A 25,428-nucleotide genomic window follows, 5' to 3' on the forward strand; every position below is an offset into this window, starting at 1 on the left:
ATCCTTGTTTTACAGGCAAAGAAATGAAAGCTCAAAGAGATAGAGTGACTAAGTCACAAAACGGACGATTTAGGCTCTGAATTCAGATTTGTCTGACCTCAAAGTCTTGTGCTCTTTCTGCTACATTCAAAATTAATTTGATTCTCAATGTTGTGACACATTTTTCACCTGCTGTCCCTTAAGAAATGTCACTGATGTTGCACTTGTGTTAAGATACAGGAACACAGTATAATGTTACTGATTGTATTTTTAGTTGTCATTACCATTTTATTTGTCTGTAACACTACTCCTAGTAGACCATGAATCCAAATTAATTTTAAAACTCATGCTCTATCAACTGATGAATACTATGCCTGACAGTCTTTAGGGACAGTGACAGTGTTGGAATAATGCCTGTCATAATGTTGCCAGTTAACTGTCTAGTGAATAACTGAGTAGTCAAGAAATTTTTATCTTGCCCAGACTTACAAAGAGGCAATGGGTCAATCACTTTACCTCTATCTTCCAGTCCAGATAAGTGACTTAGACCTCAGAATCTGTAAGGCCTGTTGATGCTCCAAAATAATAATTTACAGTTTTATCAAAATACTTTCTTTCAATACAGAATATTTATTAGGACATATTAACATGCTTGGATACACAAACTAAACCACTTATATACATGCCATTCTCAGTGAAATGTAAAGAAAAAAATAACATGAAAAACAAAATTGTTTTCAGGTAAGATTTTATATTTTATAGCCATCACATGTTTATTTGCATATCAGAAAATTATTAACACTGATATATATACATGTTTTCCACAATCTTAGATTTAAGTCTTAAAATACTTTTTGGTGAGATGAAGTTCACAAAAATTTGCAGTGACGTCTGAATGTAAATTATAGACTTCTATAAGCTTTTGAGAATAGAAATGTGATTGAAGATTGGCATTCCCAGATGCTGTCTACAGCAGTTTCAAGAAATCAAATGCTCTTCATTACTACATGATAAGGATCAGTGTTGAAATGAAATTTTTTAGGGCACATTTATTCTTGGAAGGTACTATAATTTTTAGTTAATATAAGCAAGTAATACATCTTTATATATGATATCAGCCACTAAGAATTTAGGTTTTCCAAGGAAAATGATTTCCTTATGTCTGGAAATAAAATTTTATTGAGTTTATATATTTTGATAGTTAGTTGTAGAGATCTTTAAAACACTATCTAAAAATAATAAAGTAATGACAACTACCACCTATGGAGAACACTTACTCTGTGCCAGGCATGGGCTGAGTGAGCACTTTACATACATCATCCCTCTTGATGTTTACAGTAACTTAAGTGAATATTATTAGTACTGTTCATAAACAAGAAAACTGAGTCTCACAGAGGTTAAGCAATTTGCTAGGTTCAAACAGCTTGTAAGAGTTGTAATTGGGGTTTAAGGCAAGTCTGTCTGACTGCAATCCCACAGCCAGAGTCCCCAATACTGTATGCCATCCATGAGAGACCCCTGACCTGCTCTGATGACTTTATCTGTAACACATTTACAAAAGTATAGTTTGCATTGTAACAAGCAAGACCAAATGGAACACAAAAATCCCTGCTCATTTATTTTTATTTATTCATGTCTTTTTTCCATCATTATTATTCTAATAAGATTATAAATACATAAACAACTGAGTACATGCAACACATTCCACAAAGGAACAAAAATGTACAGCACTGTTGAATAAAGAGCCCAAATTATTATATACAAAGTGCTTTAAAAAAAGACCGTGTGACACATTCAGACCATATTTATTTGAATACATTCCAATAATTACCAATGGATACATCATTTATAAATAATATTCAAAATTCCCTATTTTCTTCTTTAAGCCAAATTTAGTACTTCGATTAATCAAGTGAATAGCCATTCAATTATGTAATCCTAAAGGCAAGTCACATAGCATCAAAATGAAACCGATGGGCTTCTTGTCGTTTTTCTCTATCATCTGCTTTCTGAAAAAGAATTTTACATTATTTTATCAATGATAGGAAAATGTCAAGAAAGACTAATTTCTGAAATACAAAATGGTCAATTATAAAAATGTCCTCAGAAATAAGTATGCTAAAGATGTGATTTTATTATGCAATAATCTTATGAAATATTTTTGTAGCTTACAGTAGCTATTTTATAATTAATGATCCTCTAATTGAATTTAAAAAACAGTAAGACATGTTCCTTACTTAGTAGTTAATTATTTACTATTTATTGGAAAGTAGAAGTAAACATTAGAAGATTCTGTAAGGATGGAATCAGCTATTACATTTTCCCCATTTTTAACATGGATGGTAATTAAACTAGTATTAAAGTACATTAATTATTTTTGGGTTAGCTTATTGAGTTAGCAGATATTTATTAACTCTACGTCCTAGGAAAGTACTGTCCATGGTATTTTGAGGGATTAAAAAAAGTCCTCAGTTTTGTATTTTGTTCTCAAGGACTTTAAAGCCTAGAAAGAAAAAAAGTAAAATATACTTGATAACTATTGCAGGGTAAAGAGTGAAAAATGTTGCCAATATTCTGAGAGACAGATTACTTCTAGACTGGTGTGAGGAAAGCAAAAGCTAAAAAAAGATAGTACATATTTATGGAAATGGTGGGGAGGAGCATTCATTCCAAGGGGTGGGAGTCTGGCTGGGGATATCTGAGGTAAAGCTGAAGCTATGATTTTAGATAAACTGGCAGGGAAAGTGTAGAAAGAAGAGGGCCTCGGGCAGACTCTGTGGTAAGGAAATGGTAGAAAGGAGCAGGCAGTACAGGTGAAAGAGAAGTGGTCAAAAAGGTAGAAGACCAAAATACCATAGGGAGGTGTAGTATATGTCACTGAATCCATATTTGTATTTAAAACTTCAATTTTTTAGTTACTGCATCATTATTATTATATCTACCATGTTTATGCTATAATCAGATCTCCTGAGACATTAATGAAATCAGTTTATTTTCTCTCATAGATCTAGAGCTATGCAACATTTCAGACTATGTTATGACACTTCTGGACAAACGTACTTTGGGTGACCCTTGATCTTACCCTTAAGTTGCGATTTTAAAATTAACAAAATATATGACTTTGTTAAAATTTTTCATATGTAAAGGAGAGACATTTTTTGGAGAGACAAATGCATGCATATTTATCATAACAGTTAAGATCTTTTTCATAAGTTAAAACAGCTAAGAGAAAAGAGATGGTAATTTTAGTTAACCAAAAATGATTATGATGGGCATGACAAACCAAAGTAGGTGCAAAAAAAGATGTTTATGACAAAAAGAAGCTCTTTTTGGGGAACACTGCTACTTACGTGCTTAATATATATTCATATACAAATAGAAATTAGTTTTTTCGATTTATACCTAAGAGTGTTGTTTTTAATCACTATTTCGGGTATTATACTGAAGAACAGATATCAGTTTAGTTTAGTGAAAAGAATCCTTGATGGTTGGAAAAGATGTTTATCACTATAGTTGTAACTTCCCATCTAAACCTCGAGAAAATCATTTAATCTCTCTGTGCTTTCATTCTTTATGAAAGAGATAGCTGTTATTCATGGAAAAAAGTGTCCATGGCTCTATCAACAGGTAGTGAATATAGGCTCATTAAAAAAATTCTTTTTCAGGCTACTACAAAATTGTTTCTAATTAAGTTCTTCTATATACTTGATTTTGGGGTGACCACTTGATTACTACTGTACAGCATTGAAGTTTTAAAATAAATAGTCTTCTCTGTAAGAATTGCTAAGAGACACTAGTAATTTATGGGGTTGAAAGAAATTATCATCAATAAGATGACATTATGGAAAGAAGGTGAAAAATCAGAAAATCCCAGTCATGAGAAAAAAGTTTAAAAGTGTTTTTAAAGAGCAATGTTTTACTGTTATAAATTAACCAAAGTTAGTGTTTCATTTAAATGAACAAACCTTTTCCTGCCAATGTAAAATGCCAATTATTGCCAAGATGAAAACACAGACACCAATGAGAGCAATAGCAGTAAGCAGAACAATGTTACTTGGTGTAAGATAAAGTTTGGCACTCCAGCTGTAGACAAAAACAGAAGAATTAAAATTACACATTTGAACTTAAAAATAAAATTCTACTATGACCAAAAAGCAAAGTAGCTTATTAAAAATCAGTCAGTTCATTTACTAAAAGCCACTAAATTTAGGGCTAAGATTATTGATGATCCTGTAGAGTTCAGATTTTACTCAGAGAAGTGAACTAGGATAGAATTTTTGGTAAGATGCTTTGATATTTTCTTTGATCCTGTGAGAATTATTCTTAGATAAACTTATCAAGTGAACTTTGGACATTGTTAAGTTATCCAAATAAAGTCTAAAAACAATCTTAGACATTCTTTTTACATCTTTGTTGACTTGCTGAATTTGAAAACTTGAACTCTAAGGCTACATAGTCATATAATTTTTTTATTGAGTATAACTGATATACAATCTTATGTTGGTTTCAAATATACAACATAGTGGTTCAACAGTTACCCATATTATTAAATTCTCACCCCCTCTAATGAGGTTACTATGTGTCAATGTAGAATGATATTACAGAATCATTGCATAGTCATATGATTTTGATAAGATTTCTATATCATCTTATTTTTTTGATCCCCTGTTCATATACGCACTGGGACCAACTAATTACAAGAGCCATTTGTCCAAGTGGGTGGACATAGATGGCTTGTGCAAAGCTTTTACCATTTCTGTGTCATGTTGGAGGGTTTATATTACTATAATTATGTTCACATTTCTTAAAAAATCACTTTTACAAGTCTCTCAATGTTATCATGAAGACTTAGCATAAATAGAACTAGGTCTTTCCTCTATAACCGTCCATGTAGTATGCATTTGCAAACCCTGAAAAGCCTAAAATTGAGGTTCTTATCACCAAAACAGCAGGAGGTTATATACAAAGAAATTTTTGTTCTCCCTGAAAATAGAAAATGGATATATTTTCATTTTAAAATTCCCTACTGTTATATATTGCTGTCAAGTTCTCCCGTAGGTCTGTTAATAGTGGCTTGATATAGTTTGTTGCTTTTATATTGGGTGCATAAATATTTATAAATGTCATAACCTTTTGTTGCATTGACCCCCTTACCATTATGTAATGCCCTTCTTTGTCTTTTGCTACAATCTTTGTTGTAAAGTCTATTTTGTCCAATATCAGCATAAATACTCCAACTTGCTCTGGGTTTTCATTTGCATGGGCTCTTTCCATACCTTCACGTTTCAGTCTGTGTGTGTCCTTACATTTGAAATGAGTCTCTTGTAGGCAGCATATACATGGGTCTTGTTTTTTTAATCCATTCTGCTTATTTTCATTTCAAAAGTTTAGTAAAGGTAAGACCACTGTGATGAATAGCAAGTAGCAATTGACTTATTTTGGGATAATTAAAATTTATTGATCCATAAGTTAGCCTCTAGTCAATAAATCTCAAAATACACCTCAAACTAAAATCAATTTTTTTTATTATGTACATAAATTTGAAAATAACATTTCTTCAGAAATAACAAGAGAAACAGAAAAATGTTGAGGTTATGGAAGAAAGCTGTAACAGAATTTTCCAGAAATTCAGGAGTGAGAAAACTCTAAGAAAACAAATAATGTTAATTAGTTGAGATAATTATTCTTAGTCCCTTCCTCATACTTAAAAAAATTTTTTTTTCATGAGATTTTGGTAGTTCTACTTTTAAAACAGGTTTTGAAAATCCATGAATATAGTACTTTTGGTAAGAAAAAAACTGGACAAAAGGCCAATCCTCAGTTTCTTACTCAGAAGCAATCATTCTTATCAGTTTCTTGCATGTCCTTCCATAGATAGCCTATGCATATATAAACATGTACGCACAGATTTTTTTTTTTTTTACAGATATCTTTTTAAAGTCACAAATGATTGCTTATTAGCTGTACTCTTGAATGCATTTTCCTTTTCTTGTCTTTTACTTACCACTCTATTTTAGGAGACTATTCTATGTCATGATGTTGCACCATATAGGAGTAGCATAATTTAATTTCCTATTCATGGTGCAGATTTTTTACTTTCATTGTAAATTTTATGTATAGAAAACTAACAAAAATACAATACAGGCCTATTAGAAAATTCTGAACCCAGACTATATAACTATTTCTACTGATGCTATCCTACTTAAAACAGTAGTGTATTAAGTTGTTTTCTTCAGTAATTTGGTTCTAAAGTCCATAAATCCACCGTAAAATACACCTGTTCATATGCTGGTAAATTGGCTATCATTGGATGGAGAGAAGCCCTGACTGCCAGTTTTCATAGTGTACATACTACCTTCATAGCTGATTTTAATGTGACCTCACTGAACAGAACTGGAATGAGCTGCAAGCTGTGTCTAGCAAACACTGTATATATCCTATCTAAAAACTTAATGAAAAAAACAATACAGCCTGCATTTTGAGAAGAAATATAATGGGCAGGACCCCACTGGTTACATATTCATAGATACATTACACTATTTCTCTTTGGTTATTTTTTCATATTGATATCAGACTAGTCTTAAGAACAAGTTATATTCTTTCCAGTGAAATTTAAATGGTAGTGAATATCTTTATAATCTGTTTTTAAAAAAAGATGGAATCAACCTAGTAATTTAAAGAAAAGTGAACAAAGATTAAGGTTTCAGAGTTTAATTCTATATTATAAAAGGAACATACTCTGTTAATAAGGGTAAAAATACCTACTGTTCTCTGAAAACTCACTATATGCTGGCACTGTGTTAACATATTTCATCCTTATAAGGGAGGTATTCTATATCCCATTCTGCAGAGGCAGAGATTGATCCTCAGAGAAGACAAAGGACTAGCTCCAAATCTCAGTCAGCATGAATCTTAGTTTCTAGCTTATGTCTGACTCCAGAATTTGTACCTAACCACTGTGGAACATATACCAGTTCTCAAAGCATTTATTTAAAAGATTAATGCTTGTGAAAAAATTCAGTATTCTGAAATTTTAGAATTTATAGCTAGTAAACTGAAGGCCAGGCCATTTAAGCAGAATATGTAGAAATTCCTAATTAACCTGCTGTTTTTGTAATGAGGTTTAATTTGTTCTTCATGAAAAATGCTGGAGATCTTTTGTGTAGGAATGATTAGTCATTTAAGTTTTGCTTTAAGCAAATTAAGTGATGGCATATATGGTAATGCAGTAGGAACAGAGAGAGTTTTAAAAAGATGTAACTGTATCTATGATTCAGAGTTGACTATTTTTACTAAATTCAGTTCAAGCAAGGACATTACCTTCGAGGAATATTGTGAGGATATGGAATGACAATCAGCTGGGAATTTGGAATGATTGCAGTCCATTCTTGTTTTCGTATAGACTGGGAAGAGAATTTAAGAACATTTAACATCCAGTATACATTAAAAACAGTTATCATTCTAAATAAATATGGCAAAAGCTTAAGAACTATTTGATTAACTGAAATTCTAGGTATGGACTGAGCTAAATTTATGTCTGTTAAGCCCAAAATAGGCCTGTGCCCTCTTGACAAAAAGTTTTTTTTTGATCTTTTCAGGGAAGGATTATACTTCTGTCTCATGGATTCATTAATTCAACAAATATTTATTGCACACACTTAAGCACCAGGCACTTTTCAACATACTATGTACAAATACTGCTAGCAGCAAAAAATTCAAGTTGAGATGGAGTCTGACAATAACTAAGATAAATAAAAAATATATAAGTTAGATGGTGAAAATGATAAGTAAAAAAAGCAGGTAAGAGGGATAAGAAGCTGTGAAGTCTATGAGAAAGGTAGCGGAGAATTATCTTCAAATTATGATGTGCTCTATGTAAGATAAGTTTAGATAGGTCACTATCAATCATTTTTTTTATCCTTTAAGGGAATAAAAAATACCTGAATTATTTGAATTCAAATATTTGAATAGAGATTTTGAAACACAGATTCATTGCAAACAAAATAAATTGTTACTCACCTTCTCTCCAGATGGACGGGGAATACCAACATGAAGATGATCAAGAAAATTTGCACTTCGACCTAAACCAAGTACATTGTATGGTAGCTGGAGAGCTAAATGTGCTGACTGGCTAAGTTGTCCAGCTAAATTTATTGAAAAAAAAAAGAAAGACATTTTGGGAAACACTGCTCTCATCAAATACTAAAATGATTAAATGTTAAAAATTTAAGTGCCAGAACTTATTCTTTAAGGATAAAAATATGAAATACTAATGATTCACTTTTTAAAGAAATTAGCTTTACTGAGATATAATTCATATACCATAAACATCACCCATTTACAGTGTATAGGTAAGTGGTTTTAAGTACATTTAAAAAGTTGTCCAGCCATAATCAAATTGTAGAACATTTTTATTGCTCACAAAAGAAATCCTATACCCAGTAGTAGTTACTCTTACTTCTAGCCCCTACCTTCCCAGCTGTAGGTAACCACTAATGTACTTTCCATATAGATTTGCCTATTCTGGAAATTCAAATATATATAATCATGCAGTATGTGGTCTTTTTATGATTAATGCTGCTGTGAATATTCACATACAAGTTTTTGTGTTGACTTACGTTTTACAAAATGGCTGTGACATTCCACAATCCCATCAGTAATGCACGAGGGTTCCAACTTTTTACATCCTCAGTAACAGTTTGTCTTTTTGATTACAGCCATGCTAGTGGTTGTTAAGTGGTATCTCGTTATGGCTTTTATTTACATTTACCTAGTGACTAATAATGCTAAGCTTTTTTTCATGTGCTTATTGGCTATTTGTGTAGCTTCTTTTTTTTTTATTTCTATAAGGTTGTTAGCAGTCTCCTCACTGTATTTTAGTAATTTGAGTCTTCTTTATTGGCCAGTCTAGCTAAAGGTTTGTAAATTCTATTAATCTTAAAAAAAAAAAACCCACAACTCTTGGTTTAACTGGTTTTCTCTAGGCTTTTCTATTCCCTGCTTAATTCCTCTCATTATTTCCTGCTTTCTGTTTGTTCTGGGTTTAGTTTGCTTTTCATTTTTCTAGTTTCTTAAGATGGAAATTGATTTCAGATTGCTTTTATTCCTTAATACAGGTATTCACCACAATAAATTTCCCTCTAAGCACTGCTTTAGCTGCATCCCACACATTTTGGTATATTTGGTTCATTCACCAAAAGTGTTTTCTAGTTTCCCTTATGATTTCTTTTTTTTACCTATTGGTTTTTTAGGAGTGTGTTGCTTAATTTCAACATACGTGGGCATTTACAAATTATTACTGATTTCTAATATCACACCACTGTAATTGAGGAACATGCTTGGGATGATTTCAGTCCTTTTAAATTTACTGAGACTTGTTTTATGACCTAGCAGATGGTCTATCCTGGAAAATGTTCCTTGTGCACTTGAGAAGAATGCATATTCTGCTCGTGCTGGTTAGAGTGTTCTACACATCTGTTAGGTTTAGATTTAGTTGGTTTACAGTCATTTTCTCTTTCCTTACTGATCTTTTGCTTAGTTGTTTGATCTATTATTGAAAGTGGGGTATTAAGTCTCCAATCATTTACTATTGAATTACTGATTCTCTCCTCAATTCTTCATGTATTTTGGGGGCTTTGTTGTTATGTACATCTGTCTTTATAGCTGTTAAATGTCTTCCTTATAGATTGACTTTTTTATTAGCATTATAAAATGTCCTTCTTTGCCTCTATTAACAATTTTTTTCTTCTATTTTTTTATTAAAGTATTATTGATATACACTCTTATGAAGGTTTTGCATGAAAAACAATGTGGTTACTACATTCACCCACATTATTGATCCCCTCCCATACCCCACTGCAGTCACTGTCCATCAGTGTAGTAAAATGCCACAGAGTCACTACTTGTCCAATCTGTGCTACACTGTCTCCCCATGATACCTCCCACACCATTTGTACTAATCATAATACCCCCCAATCACCTTCTCCCTCCCTCCCAACCCACCCTCCCCTACCCTTGCCTTTGGTAACGCTAGTCCCTTCTTGGAGTCTGTGAGTCCACCGCTGTTTTGTTTAGTTTTGCTTCCTTGTTATACTCCACAAATGAGGGAAATAATTTGGTATTTGTCTTTCTCTGGCTGACTTATTTCACTGAGCATAATACCCTCTAGGTCCATCCCTGTTGTTGCAAATTGTAGGATTTGTTCCTTTCTTATGGCTGAATAGTATTCCATTGTGTATATGCACCACATCATCTTTATCCATTCATCTACTGATGGACACTTAGGTTGCTTCCATTTCTTGGCTTTTGTAAATAATGTTGTGATAAACATAGGGCTGCATCTGTCTTTTTCAAACTGGAGTGCTGCATTCTTAGGGTAAATTCCTAGGAGTGGAATTTCCAGGTCAAATGGTATTTCTACTTTTAGTTTTTTGAGGAACCTCCATATTGCTTTCCATAATGGTTGAACTAGTTTACATTCCCACCAGCAGTGTAGTAGGGTTCCCCTTTCTCTGCATCCTTGCCAGGATTTGTTCTTATAGTCTTTTTGATGTAGGCTATCTTAACTGGTGTGAGGTTATATCTCATTGTGGTTTAATTTGCATTTCTCTGATGATTAGTGATGTGCAGCATCTTTTCATGTGCGTGTTGGCCATCTGAATTTCTTCTTTGTAGACTTGTCTGTTCATTTTTTAAGCAGGTTATTTGCTTTTTGGGTGTTGAGGTGTGTGAGTTCTTTGTATATTTTTGGATGTTAACCCCTTGTCGGATATGTTGTTTACAAATACATACTCTCATACTGCAGGATGCCTTTTTGTTCTGCTGATGGTGTCCTTTGCTGTACAGAAACTTTTTAGCATGATTTAGTCCCATTTGTTCATTTTTTATTTTGTTTCCCTTGCCTGAGGAGATGTGTTCAGGAAAAAGTTGCTCATGTTTATATTCAGGAGATTTTTGCTTATGTTTTTAAGAGTTTTATTGTTTCATGACTTACATTCAAGTCTTTGATCCATTTCAAATTTACTTTTGTGTATGGGGTTAGGCAATAATCCAGTTTCCTTATCTTGCATGTTGCTGTCCAGTTTTGCCAACACCAGCTGTTGAAGAGGCTGTCATTTCCCTGTTGTATGTCCTTGGCTCCTTTATCATATATTAATTGACCATATATGCTTTGGTTTATATCTGGGCTCTCTAGTCTGTTCCATTGGTCTATGGGTCTGTTCTTGAGCCAGTACCAAATTGTCTTGATTACTGTGGCTTAGTAGTAGAGGTTGAAGTTGGGAAGCGAGATCCCCCCAACTTTATTCTTCCTTCTTAGGATTGCTTTGGCTATTCGGGGTCTTTTGTGGTTCCATATGAATATTAGAACTATTTGCTCATTTGTTGAAGAATGCTGTTGGTATTTTGATAGGGATTGCATTGAATCTGTAGATTGCTTTAGGCAGGATGGCCATTTTGACAATATTAATTCTTCCTATCCTAGAGCGTGGGATGAATTTCCATTTATTAGTGTCTTCCTTAATTTCTCTCATGAGTGTCTTGTAGTTTTCAGAATATAGGTCTTTCACTTCTTTCATTAGGATTATTCCTAGGTGTTTTATTCTTTTTGATGCAATTGTGAAAGGAATTGTTTTCCTGATTTCTCTTTCTGCTAGTTCATTGCTAGTATATAGGAATGCAACAGATTTCTGTGTATTAATTTTGTATCCTGCAACTTTGCTGAGTTCAGATATTAGATCCAGTAGTTTTGGAGTGGTTACTTTAGGGATTTTTATGTACAGTATCATGTAATCTGCAAACAGGGAGAGTTTAACTTTTTCTTTCCCATTACAGATGCCTTTCATTTCTTTGTGTAGTCTGATTGCCATGGCTAGGACCTCCAGAACTATGTTGAATAAAAGTGGGGAGAGTGGGCATCCTTGTCTTTTTCCCGATCTTACAGGAATGGCTTTCAAGCTTCTTGCTGTTTAAGTATGGTGTTGGCTGTGGGTCTGTCATATATGGCCTTTATTATGTTGAGGTACTTGCCCTCTATACCCAATTTGTTGAGAATTTTTATCATGAATGGATGTTGAATTTTGTCAAATGCTTTCTCAGCATCTATGGAGATGATCCTTCTTGTTGCTGATGTGGTGGATGATGCTGATGGATTTTCAAATACTGTATTATACTTGCATCCCTGGAATAAATCCCACTTGATAATGATGGATGACCTTTTTGATGTATTTTTGAATTTGGACTCTGGTTAACAATTTTTGTCTTAAAGTCTCATTTTATGTGATAGTAGAATGGCCACTTAAGCTGTCTTTCATTTACTCTTTACATGGTCTACTTTTGCCCAAGTTTTACTTTCAATTTATTTGATATCTTTGAATCTAAAGTGTATTGTTTGTAGACAGCATGTAGTTGGGTCATATTTGATTATCCATTCTGCCAATCTTAAACTTTTGATAGGAGTGTTTATTGCACTTATTTTTAATGTAAACTTTGATGACGTAGGATTTCTGTATGCCATTTACTATTGATTTTGTATATGTCATGTCTTTTTAATTCTTCTATTACTACATTACTGTTTTCTTTTGTTAAATGTTTTCTAGTATATCATTTTAGTTCCCTATTTGTTTCTTTTATTCCATATTTTTGAATTATTTTCTTGGTAGTTGCCCTGAGGATTAGCATATTAACTTAGAATAAAAAAACTCCTATTCCTAGTGCATATAACAACTTTGCTCCAATATAGGTATGTTCCCTCCCCACTTGTTTGTGCTATTGTTATACAAATTGTATTTTTATGCATTACTAGCTCATCAACCAAAGTTTATAATTATTACTTTATTCAGTTGACTTTTAAATCAGATAGGAAATAAGGGGTATTACATTACAAAAACACACCATATTTTATTTTTATCCTGAAAAGGTTTATATGCAGTTTATTATAAGGTTTATTATATCAATCCTTCATGGCTGCCAGGATGTTGCTGAGCTCCTCTTTCTTCCTTTTGGCATGGTTGTATACCCCTATCCTTTTCTTCAAGAACTTAAGGCCCACTTGTCTTTGGAGACTTGGAGCAACTTTCTATGGTGTGCTGCTCATGTGGGACAAAGCTGCACACTTCTTCGATCATATTCTGCATGAACTTGGAGTGCTTGGTGAGGCACCCTTGGTGGTGGCTGTTTGGCCTGCATGTGTTCTTGGTCACCTTGTTGGCCTTGTTAAGGCCCATGGCCATGGGGCAGCATAGAGCCAACGCTGCTGATCTTCAATGGTTTCTGTGGTAGATGGTTACCATATTTTATATTTATCCACAGTGTCACTGTTTTTCACTTATTTGCAGAGTCCAGTTACTGTCTAGTTGTCCTCTCAGTTCAGCCTGAAGGGCTCCTCTTAATATTTCTTATAGAGGAAGTCTGCTGGAGATGGAATTTTGTTTTTGTTTAACTAGAAATGTCTAAAATTTTTCATTTTTGAACAAAACCTTTGCCACATAAAGAATTTTTGGTTGAAAGTTTACCTTTTCTCTTTTTAGCAATTTGAATGTATGATTCCATCTCGCTTCTATGGTTTCGGGTAAGTCAGCTTTTAATATTATTGAGGTTGTCTTGTATGTGATAAGTAATGTCTCCTGCTGCTGTCATGAGGTCTTTGTTTTTTGACAGTTTGACTTTGTGTGGATCTCTTTGAATTGATCTGACTTGGAGTTTTTTGAGTTTCTCAGATGTGCAGATTAATGTTTTTCATTGAATTTGGGTGGTTATTTCTTCTGATATTTATTCTCCCATTTCAGAGTGCTTTGGGCATAGGCATTTTAATTGAACTCCAAAGGTCCGTCCTATACACTGACTGTGAGGCTGCTGGCTTTTCATGGCTGCAACACTTCTGCACCACTAAGTAGGGAAGGGAGATGGGATGGAAATAGCCTAAGTTAAAATACCACAGACATTACTGAGGATCTGTATTTCCTTTTGGATAGATGATGCACAGTTTATCCATTCTGTGGCTTGGGTTAATTTTCAGAGTTCCAAAATGGTTGAAATTAGTTGTTTGGCCAGTATTTTTGTTGTTTTGGGGAGAACAGGTTCATGAGGTTCTCACAGTGGCATGACAAAAAAATTTCTCCTTATTATGGTTCACTTTTAAAAAGTGTATATATTTGCTAGGTATTTGTTACATAATTAAAATGAACATTTATAAAAATGACAAGATTAATTAATATCTAAATATTTTAATATTCAGTGGGGTTCTGTTAAGCATTAGTAATGTTACTCAGAAGTATGAAGGCACTGGAAAGTATATGTACTCATTTTTTAATAGCTCTTATGTTAGAAATAGAGAAAATGGAAAGGAATAGTGAATTTTTAGATAGGCATTAAAAATGTATATAAAACTGTAAAGCAATATAGTGAATGCTGCTCTGTAGAATTAGTCTGCTTTGTGGAGTTATGCTAATTGAATACTAATGCCTACAAGAAGAGTGTCCCACACAGTAAATACTCAATACATAACAGCTATCTTTACTAACATGAAATTTATTACATAGTTGAGGTAAAAATTAAATACAAGGGATTATATTACACTTCTAGCAAAGACTGACTTGACAGACATGAAACTAGACTTATAAATTATTTTCCTATCAAAGAACCAAAAGAGAACATTTATCAATAGTACTCCATTTAAAAGATCAAATAACAAATTTCAAATTAAAACTGTATGTTTAATAAGACTTAAAAATTATTAAAAAGAATGAAAACAAAATTATCCAAAATCTAAAAATAAAGACATAATTTATAGTTATATCTCAGCAAAGTTTTTAATCAAGTAATTGTTTTCTCCAAGGCTGTTCATATACAAATAAAGATGTCAGCATACTTTAGTATTCTTGCTCTTTACTCAATATTATTTCTTGAATATTTCCTCATCAAATAAAACACTTAAAAAATAGATGAACAGAGTAAAATTAAAGCAACACTTAAATCCCATTAAGAGAAAAGCAGATAACACATTTAAAATACATATATACACATCTTTTAAAATTATTTCTCTAAAACTGTATCTACAGACATTACCAAAAACATAATTTTATTGCCTATATAGTACCTTCCTAAGTCATCATTAAAAAAAATTAATGTACTGTGGGAGATCAAGGATTTTTCCTAATCTTTCACTATTATAAATAAAGGCTTATCAGTATTTATCTGCATCCACATTATTTTCTTATTCCTAGATATGGAATACTGAATCAAGGAGTAGAAAGACTACTCATTGGGTGAAAGAATAGCCTCTTCAACAAATTATACAGGGACACCTGGATGATGACATACAAAAAGCCTGATTTCTAAAAGGAGGTTGGTTTCTAAAAAGATACTACTTTACATTTCCACCAGTTTTCAATGAGAGCATCCATTTCACTCCATTCTATTACTGTTTTTTTGAGGTAAAATTCACAATAATATACAATAAACCATTTTAAAGTATAAAATTAGCTGGCCTTTAGTGTATTCACAATGTTGTGCAACCACTAGATCCTTGTAGGTTCCAAACACTTTCACCATCCCATGAAGACACTGCATTCAGTAATCACTCCCCTTCCCTTCTGCTCTGTTAACATCGAGTCGGCTTTCAGTTTCTATTCTACATGCATCATATAAAAGGAATCATATAACATGTGAGCATTTGTGTCTGGCTTCTTTCACCTTGCATAATGTTTCCAAAGTTCATATAAGTTGTAGCAAGTATCAGTCTTTCATTCCTTTTTATAGCTGAGTGATACTCCTCGTATGCATATACTTTGATTTGTGTGTCTATTCATCCATTGATATTTAGATTGAATTCACCTTTTAGCTATTATAAGTAATGCTGCTATGAACATGGGTGTACAAAAATATCACTTTGAGACCTTACTTTCAATTCTTTTGGGTATATACTCAGAAGTGGAACTGCTAGATCATATTTTCTTGAATTTTTTGAGGAATTGCCATACTGTTTTTCACAGTGGCTGCACCATTTTACATTCTCACCAGGAAGGTATGAAGGATGTCTCTCTTACATCCTCACTGACATTTGTTAATGACTTTTGCATTAGAGCCATCCTAGTGGTTGTGAAATGGCAGCTGTAGGTTTGATTTGCATTTCCTACATGACCAAAGATATTGAACGTCCTTTTATGTGCTTAGTGGGCCTTTGTATATTTTCTTTGGAGAAATGTCTATTCTGTTGATCATTAAAAAAAAATTTTTTTTTGTTGAACTCTTAAAGTTCTTTATATGCTCTGGATACTAGAAAAACCAGAGATAAGATCTGAAAATATTTCCTCCCATTCAGTGAAGTTGCCTTTTCACTTTCTTAAAAATGTTCTTTAATGCACAAAAGCTTTACATTTTTAAGAAGTCCAAGCTATTTTTTCTTTTGTTACTGGTGCTTCTTGTGTCAAATCTAAGAATCATTGCCAAATTTGAGGAAGTGAAGGTTTACCCCTGTGTTTTTTTCAAAGAGTTTTATAGTTTAAGCTTTTCTAATTAGGTCATGGATCTGTGTTTATTCTTTTAAATGGAGTGAAATAGGGGTCCAACTTCATTCTTTTGTATGTCACCACATAGATGTCCCAGCATGGTTTGTTGAAGAGACTATTCTTTCCCCATTGAATGTTCTTGGCTCCTTTGTCAAAAATTAATTGGTCATAGATGTTTGGGCTTATTTCTGGACTCTCAATTGTATTTCATTGATCTACATGTCTACCTTTATGCCAGTACCACACAGCTGATTACTACAGCTTTGTTGTAAGTTTTGAACTTGGTTAGAATAAAAACATTTCATAAATGCTCTTTACCATGTTAAGGAAGTCCCCTTCTAGTTCTAATTTGCTTTTCTTTTCTGATATTGTTTTGACTTTTCAGGGGCCCTTGCAATTCTATATGAATTTGAGTTTTTCATTTCTGCCAAAAAGACCATAAGAATTTTGATAGGGATTGCAGTGGATTTATTGATCACTCTGGAGAATATTGCCATTTTAACACTGTCTTTCAATCCATGAACATTCTATTTTTTAGGTCTTCTTTAATTTCTTTCAGCAGAGTTTTAGTTTTCAGTGTACAAGTGTTTCACTTCCTTGGTTACATTTGTTCCTAGTTATTTTATTTTTCTTGATGCTGTTATAAATTGAATAGTTTTTACAATTTCCTTTTTGGATTGTTCACTGCTTGTGTGTGGAAACATAACTAATTTTTGGGTATTGATTTTTTACCCCACAGCTTTGGAGAATTTGTTTATTAGCTCTGGAAGTTTTTTGGTGTGGATTCTAATGAGATTTTCTATATAGAGAAACAAATAATGAGCAAATACATATAGCTTTACTTCTTTATGCTCAATCTGGATGTCTTTTATTTCCTTTCCTTGCCTAATTGCTGTGTCTAAAATTGTAGTCTAAGTTGAATAACAGTAGTGAAAGAGAGCATCCTTGGCTTGTTCTTGATCTTAGAATGCTGTCAGTCCTTCACCATGGAGAATGTTAGCTGTGTGGGTTTTTCATAAATGCTCTTTACCATGTTAAGGAAGTTCCCTTCTAGTTCTAATTTGCTGAGTGTCTTTTATTATGACAAGGTATTGAATTTTGTCAAGTGGTTCTTCTTTGTCTACTGAGGTGACTGTGTTGTTTTTTCCTTAGTTCTATTATTGTGGTATATTTAACTGACTGGTTTTCTTAGGTTGAACAAACTGCATTCTTGGGACAAATCCCTCATGGAGTTTATAATAATGTGCAATTAGATTTGGTTTGTTAGCATTTTATTGGGGATTTTTTACATCAATATTCACAGGGGATATTGGTCTGTAGTTTTTTTCTTTTTCTTTCCTTTATGGCATTTTTGTTAGGCTTTGGTAGGATGGTAATGCTGGCTTCACAGAATGTGACAGGAAATGCTCCCTCCTCTATTTCTTGGAAGAGTTTGAATGGGACTGATGCGAATTCCTTAAATGGTTTGTAGAATTCACCAGTGAAGCCAACAGTCTTTGGTTTTTCTTTTTGGGAGTTAACACTGATTCAATCTTGCACTTGTTATAGGTCTGTTGAGATTTTCTACTTCTTTGTGAGTCACTTTAGGTATTTGTGTACTTTGAGGAATTTGTCCATTTCATCTAGATTAATTTGTTGATGTGCAGTTGTTTACAGTATATTCCCTTATAATCCTTTCAGTTTCTGTAAGGTTGGTAATAATGTTCCCAAGTTCATTTCTGATTTTTGTTGTATCTCTTTTTTTTTTTATTCATTCTAGCTAAAGGAGTCTAAATTTTGTTGATCTTGTCAAGGAATGAATTTTTGATATCTGTGATTTCTCTATTTCAGTTATCTTGCTTAAACCTTTATTATTTCCCTCCTTGTGTTGGCTTTGGGTTTAGTTTAGTTTTCTTTTTTAAGGTCTTTAAGGCTTGAAGTTTAGTTTGTTGACTGGAGATCTTCCTTGTTTTTAAATGTAGATGTTTACAACCATAAAATTCAATCTGAGTATTGCTTTTTCTGCATCTCTTACATTTTGGTGTGTTGTGTTGGTGTCATTTGTCTAAAAGTATTTTCTAATTTCACTGTGCACATAGTGAAATTAGAAAACATTTTTCTCTACTTTGAATGAACCATTCATGCAAAGTAGTGTAAAGCAGATTATTTCAACTGTTTTGTGCTTGCATGCTAATGGATGTATACTTAGTTAATTTCTTTATTTGCACAAAGTTGGTTTGAGATTTTCTTTTATGTTTACTAGTAGTAAGGAGAGTATCTACTAATCCTTGGTAACTATGAATTCCTTGTTGGCTATACTTATCTCCAAAATAACCTGAGAGTTATATATGACTAAGTTAACTTATGTCATTCCTGAACTCTCTCTCAAGTTCTAACTCCAGTCTAGATTTCCAATCCCTGAACTCTGGGGTCTTATATCCAACTCTACGCTCAACACCTCTATTTCAATATCTAAAAAATATTACAGACAAAAGAAATGCAAAACAGAACTCCTGGTTTTCCTTCCTACACCTATTGAATTGGCAGATGTATTATGGCAACTCCCATCTTTTCATTTCCTCAGGTCAGTAACCCTTTAGTTATAGTGCTTTTTTGTTTTTCCTCACAGACAATACCCAGTCTGGCAAGAAGTCAAATATATATCCATAGACCAAAACTCACAATCCAAAAACATATTTTTACCTCCACTGCTGATCATCACTCCAAGTGACCATCACCTCTAGCTTGAATTCTAAATAGTTTTCTAATTAGTTTTCTTGCTTTACCTATTGTTCTTCCTACAGTCTACTTCTTCACTCAGAAGAAAACTTGTCATCTCTAGTTTATACTGCCCATCGCTCATTTAACTCAGATTTATTTTTTACTCCTTAATACCCCTCTTTCATTCTGTTTCAGGACACTGATCTCTTCACCATTTTTTGGTAATTCCAGGAATACTTATACCTTAGGGTCTTTGCATTGACTTTTTCCTTTGCCTGGAATATTCTCCAAAAGGTAACTATATATCTAACTCCCTTACCTCTGTCAAATCTGTTCAAATGACACTTTCACAGAGAGGCCCACTCGGACACCCTACATAAAATTCTCCTTTTTCCTTCCCCTGCTTAACCTCCCTAATAACTTCCTAATAACTACATAATGTCAAATTTACTTAGATTTATTGTGTCTTTTCTCCTACTAGAATGTAAAATCTCTATGTGGGCTGAGACTTTGGTCTGTTTAGTTCAGTTCTATTTTATAAAAGCCTAGAATAGGTCTGGCCTGTATTAGGCACTCAGTATATATTTATTCAATGAATGAATGAATAAATGAAAGAAACTGTACTCTCCAAATTTGTCAGACCTGAGACTTGTAAACATATTCCAATTCCAAAATACTATATTAGTTTACCATATAGATATGAGTATAGAAAGTCTACCTAAAGGTAAAGTGTCAGTTATGAATAAGAATTTTAAATGATTTATAATACATACATAAAGGGCACTTGTGGTATCAGATTCCCCAACTACCAGATTCAAATGCTGGTATGTTCTTTTATGACTACATCATAATATGAGTTTCCAAAGTAGTTCAAACATATATTTATTGATGCAATTAAAAAATAACAGTTTCTAAAGTTGATCTATTATAATTTTCCAGGAGATACTATACTGACATGCAATTCTGACTGGTTAACAACATTGTAAAATTCGTTATGCTGTAATTTAAGATCTTGAGTTAAGTAACCAGGCGGTATAGGAGATGAATTCCATTGTAATGATTCCCATGCACTGTTTTTAGATAAGATATTGAAGCCAACTTCATTGTTTAAGAATATTTGATATCAACTCAATCAGACCTGTACCTCTCATGCCTCTATAAAAAAAATTATGTATATATGCTGACATATGAGGCTGGAACATGGAAGATTCACTAGCCAAAGGGAAAAAAAAAACACCAAAATTTTATCTTAGTGTGTGAACATGTGTGTTTGTGTGTGTTTTATTCTGAGTCAAAACAGCACTGAATTCTACCTCCCTGCAAGGCTTTAAGCCATATGAAATTTTCATTTAAGAGTAATGTTTGCAACTCATCTGGCATTGCCTTAGATTGAGGAAAAATAGCATCTTTTTAAAAATGATATAAAAGGACACATTCAAAGTATTGTTCTGTTGCAACATTAGAGAAAACCATACTTCCTCTTGGGAGAAAAAATTGTTCTGAGAAGTATTTGTTCTCAATTGACAGCTCTGAAACAACAGTACACTGACATCAATTAAAATGGTGATGCCAGAACACCAAAAGAGGACAAAGTATAAAAATGAAGAAAAATACCTTCTGTAAGAAATCATTAAATAATTAACAGTTATCAAGTGCTTATGATGTGTGAAAAACTGTGACAGTTCTTCTGGTGCATTATTTCAAGTATTGTTAATAACAGAGTATTATTATCTCCATTTAATCATTAAGAAATTGAGAGGTTAAGCAGTTTGACCAAAAACACATAGGTACTAAATGGTGGAGCTGGGGTTTTAATTTTGGCAGTCTAATTCCAAATCCCACACCCTCATCATCACCTGCAATTTTGTTTTCAGTTGAAATAGAAGTGTGATATTTTTCTTACTGCTCTATAAAAAGGGCCTGATGACATAAAATAACCCCTCTAATGCTAGGTGTTTATTTTACTGTTTGGATCTGTGGAGTCCTAGGATTTGACCTGGGCATCTGTGATTTTGTACATAGTCATTCGAGCTAACATGGCATTTCTTTTATTTTGTAAATCAAGGCTTAGTTAGGGTCATACTTCATAGTTGTGGTATCTGAGCCCACTGAGTATATTTTGGGCTTTGTGATGTTCCTCTTCTGTATCTAAAGCCAGTACTAGTAAGTAATTCTTCTGTGAGATGAGGCTGGTTTACCTTGCTTATCTTCGGGCACCAACTTGCTGAGGAAGAGTTTAATTCAATTATACCCATGCACGACATGATTATGAAAAAGAAAATGCTCTGGTTATGGACTGGCCCTTGACCTAAATGACAAGAAACTCAGTTTCTCTGGCTCATTTCAGATACTTAAGAGGTTTACAAACTGGCACAAAGTTTTAGGACTATTCTCGCTGCTTGTAGGGGGATGTTAAAAGAAAATTATCATGGTTTTTTTCCCCCATGGGGTATGCATGTCAAATTGTATTTTCCTATAAGAATATGAGAGCATCAGGTAGGGGACAATGTTTGTTCCTCTGTGAGGACAATTTGTAATTTTGAGAATGGGAAGCTGTATAATAACATGAATGGTAGAGATTAAGAAAAATGATGTGAAGATTCTGAAAGAAAAATATGTTTGTAAATAGATCTAATATTATGTATGGACTCTGACATAAAAATGATCTGGCCAGTAGGGTTTCCTTTACTAACTGGCAAGTATTCTTTAATAGCCTGTTTCTCATTTTCTAGCTGCCTAAGAGAATCATGCTTCTGGTATACTGTTATGTCTGCCCTAAATTTTTCCTCTCTAAGTGAGAGATGTTTGTTTAATCAATGTGTTTTTTGCTTATAACAAAGTTACCAAGTGTGATTAGGATTCTATTAAAATCAATGGATTAAAAGGTTTTGATAAATGATAAATTAAAAAATTTTAATACAGTATCACTTGCTTTCCTTTGCTGCTCATCTATTTTAATTGCTAACAGATTAAGTTTCTGATAGAGCTAATAAAATCTCCCTAGCTATAACAATTATCATGGTCCTTTTTACTTAAATGCCAACCTGGGGTAATAATTTTTATTATCTAATGTGAAAGGGCTCATTGTAAATGTTTATCAAATCAGATACCCCAGCCAGAAAAAGTCTAGCAATTAAATTGGTGTTTATGGTCTACTGTGACAATATAATCCTTTTCTCAATATTTAAAAATACTTTAAAAAAAGTGTTCCAAATTTCAAACTTACATGCAAACTTTATAGAAAATATATATGTTAGATGCTACATATACATATACTAATTCTGTGGAAATCAGTTAAAAAGTCTAAGGCAATCTTAAGAGGCTTCTTGTCAAAGCATTTGATTTGATCTGAGATCCCCCAAACCCTGAATATTCTGCATAATAGAGAATATTATAGGCATTATAGTAGTATGATTTCTGGAAATACATCAGTGGCCATGTTTTTAATAATAAATAAGCAACTAAGATAAAATAGTAGCTAAAGAAATTAAGTGATAAAATATTAAAATGGTAGTGAATTTTAACATTTAAGTTGCTGAAGTATTTAGTCACCTATTGGAGTCAGCTAATTTCTATACATAGAACAAATAATTGCAAATAAGAACAACTATTTGTTGTCTGCAGGCTAAACTGCCCTGTAGTTCTCAATGTCATATTATAAACTGACACTGGAATTCAAAAGTGGGGAAAAAAGGACAAAATAGATTAGGAAGGTGAGGGGAAGCCATAAATGAGAATAATAAAAATACTGGAGTTTAATAAAAAAATTTGGATATTTTTCACGCTATAGTTATTTGACATTTAAAACCTTAACTAAATCAAAGATGGCTGAGTAGAGAGAGCCCCACCCTTAGCACAGCTACAGGCAGAGGGGAGGGGAGGAATATTGCTGAGCGAGCCTTGTGTACACTCCCTGCCCTGAGGCCCAGGAAAAAAGCCTGGGGTATAAAGTGCAGCTAGACTGTAAGTGAAAGAACCCAAGTTTCAGAACTAAGCATCCGCCACTAGACAAGGAAACCATTGGAGGACTCTGGGCCAGGAGGAGCTGGACAGTGCGACTGTTTGCTACCCTTCCACACATCTTAGAGTGGCTGAGAGCAGGGTCTGTGCACATACGCCAACCAGACTTGTTCTAGGCAGACCCCTGGTTCTGCCCATACTTAGGGGTGCCTGCAGGAGATCCAACAGTCCTGCCTTGCTGCCAGTTGTCACCCACTGGCCCAACCCCCATGAGCAGGATGAGAAAATTCCCCAACCCACAGGGAGGGTGCATGAAATTGTGGGCCACTGCTGCCCAGGCAACTCCCACGAGCAGTCCAGAGCACATATCCACCACTAGGGAATGTGTGCAGGGCCTGACTCCATGCTGACAGCAGGAATGGGCAGCTGCCAACACATGAATTCTCTGGAGCAGGCAAGAGAGTGCAGGGGTCATGGAAGAATACTCAGTGGCCTGATTCCATATAGAGGGACCTGGTTAGAGCTGATGTGGGAATTTCCAGAGTGGCCCAGAACACGCACAGGCTGCGGGATAACATACTTGGAGCCTGAATCAACACTGCCAGTGCGACCCAGCATGCATGGATGTGGGAATTCCCCATAATGCCCAGAGTATGCATGGGTTTATGGGTGACGAGGCACAGGGACTCAGCTGGAACCAATCCAGGAGTCATGCAGAGTGTGCCTCCAATGGCCCCCCACCAAACCATACCTCTGGGATCATACCCTGGGAGCCTCAACACCTGAGAGAGCCTGTCCCATGCTCACTTGGCCCCATCTTGCCAAAGCAATGAGGCATATGCAGTCTACACATGGGATTCTCCAACAAACGCCAATCCTTCCAGACTGGAAGAGTGAGCCCTTTTAACTAATTTACAGATTCAGGCACAGAATGTCATATAAAATGAGGAGACAGAGGAATATGCCTCAAATGACAGAATAAAAATCTCCAGAAAAAATAAAACTATATGAAACAGAGTTAAACAATCCAAATCTGATATGGAGCTTAAAGCAGTGGTTATAAAGATGCTCACCAGACTTGAGAAGCAATAGCAGAACTCAACGTGGACTTCAACAAAGAGATAGAAAATCTAAAAAAGAACCAGTGAGAGATGAAGCACTCAATAGATGAAATAAAGAAAAAAAAAACAACACTGGAGGGTAAGAACAGCAGAAAAGAAGATGCAGAAGAATGGACCATGACTTGGAAGTTACAGTAATGGAAAGCACTCAAGCTGAAGAGCAGAAGGAAAAAATAATTAAAAGAAATGAGGATAGAGAAAGAGCGCTCTGGGAAAAAAATCTAACGTCATAAAATCCACATTATGGGAGTCCAAGAAAGAGAAGAGAGAGAAAGAGGAATGGGAAAGTTATTTGAGGAGCTAAGAGCTGAAAACATCCCTAACCTGGGGAAGAAAACAGTCCACCAGACCCAGGAAGTACAGAGAACTTGGAAGAAGATGAACCCAAGGAGGCCCAACAACAAGACACACTGTAATTAAAATGTCAAAGATCAAAGACAGGGAGAATCTTAAAAGCAGCAAAAGAAAAGCAACAGATTAATTATAAGGGAAACCTCAGTAGGTTATCAGCTGATTTTTTTTAGCAGAAATTCTACAGAATGGCATGATATATTCAAAGTGCTAAAAGGAAAAAAAAAGTCCCCAACCAGGAATACTCTACCCAGCATGGTTATCTTTTAGGATTGAAGGAGAGATAAAGACTTCACAGATATATAAGTTAAGAGTTCATCACTATTAAAACAAGATATGTTTTAATTAATTACATTACAAGATATGTTAATGGGAGTTCTTCAAGAGGAAAAAAAGTACCCTAACTAGAAACAAGATATTTATAAAAGGTAAAAATTTCTTCTAGTAGAAAGAGGGACATAATAAAGATTAGAGCATAAATAAATAAAATTGACAAGAATAAAACAATAGAAACAATCAATGAAAGTAGGGGCTGGTTCTTCAAGAAAATTAACAAAATAGACTAGTCAGACTTATCAAGGAAAAAAAAGAGTCTACACACATAAACAGAATCAGAAATAAGAAAGGAAAAATCACTACAAACACCACAAAAATACAAAGAATTATTAGAGAATACTATGAAAAATTATATGCTAACAAACTGGATAACCTAGAAGAAGTGGACACCTTTCTAGAAAAATACAACCTTCTAAGGCTGACCCAGGAAGAAACAGAAAATATGAACAGACCAAGTAACAGCAATGAAATTTTGA

The 25,428-nt window shown here is 33.9% G+C and overlaps 1 protein-coding gene across 1 annotated transcript in view; it reads right to left on the reverse strand.

Moving 5' to 3' along the window:
- Nucleotides 1-710: 710 nt before the first annotated feature.
- The window catches only part of ITFG1 (integrin alpha FG-GAP repeat containing 1), a 321,361-nt gene continuing 296,643 nt past the window's right edge, over nt 711-25,428 (reverse strand). Inside the window, exons 15-18 of the mRNA XM_036996514.2 lie at nt 7,999-8,123; nt 7,300-7,382; nt 3,945-4,062; nt 711-1,988 (exon numbers count right to left, since the gene is read on the reverse strand). Coding sequence (XP_036852409.1) covers nt 1,929-1,988; nt 3,945-4,062; nt 7,300-7,382; nt 7,999-8,123 — 386 coding nt within the window. The 3' untranslated portion in view covers nt 711-1,928. The remainder of the gene's footprint in view (nt 1,989-3,944; nt 4,063-7,299; nt 7,383-7,998; nt 8,124-25,428) is intronic.

The sequence above is a fragment of the Manis javanica genome, chromosome 17 (genome assembly GCF_040802235.1).
Source record: "Manis javanica isolate MJ-LG chromosome 17, MJ_LKY, whole genome shotgun sequence".
Taxonomy (NCBI): domain Eukaryota; kingdom Metazoa; phylum Chordata; class Mammalia; order Pholidota; family Manidae; genus Manis; species Manis javanica.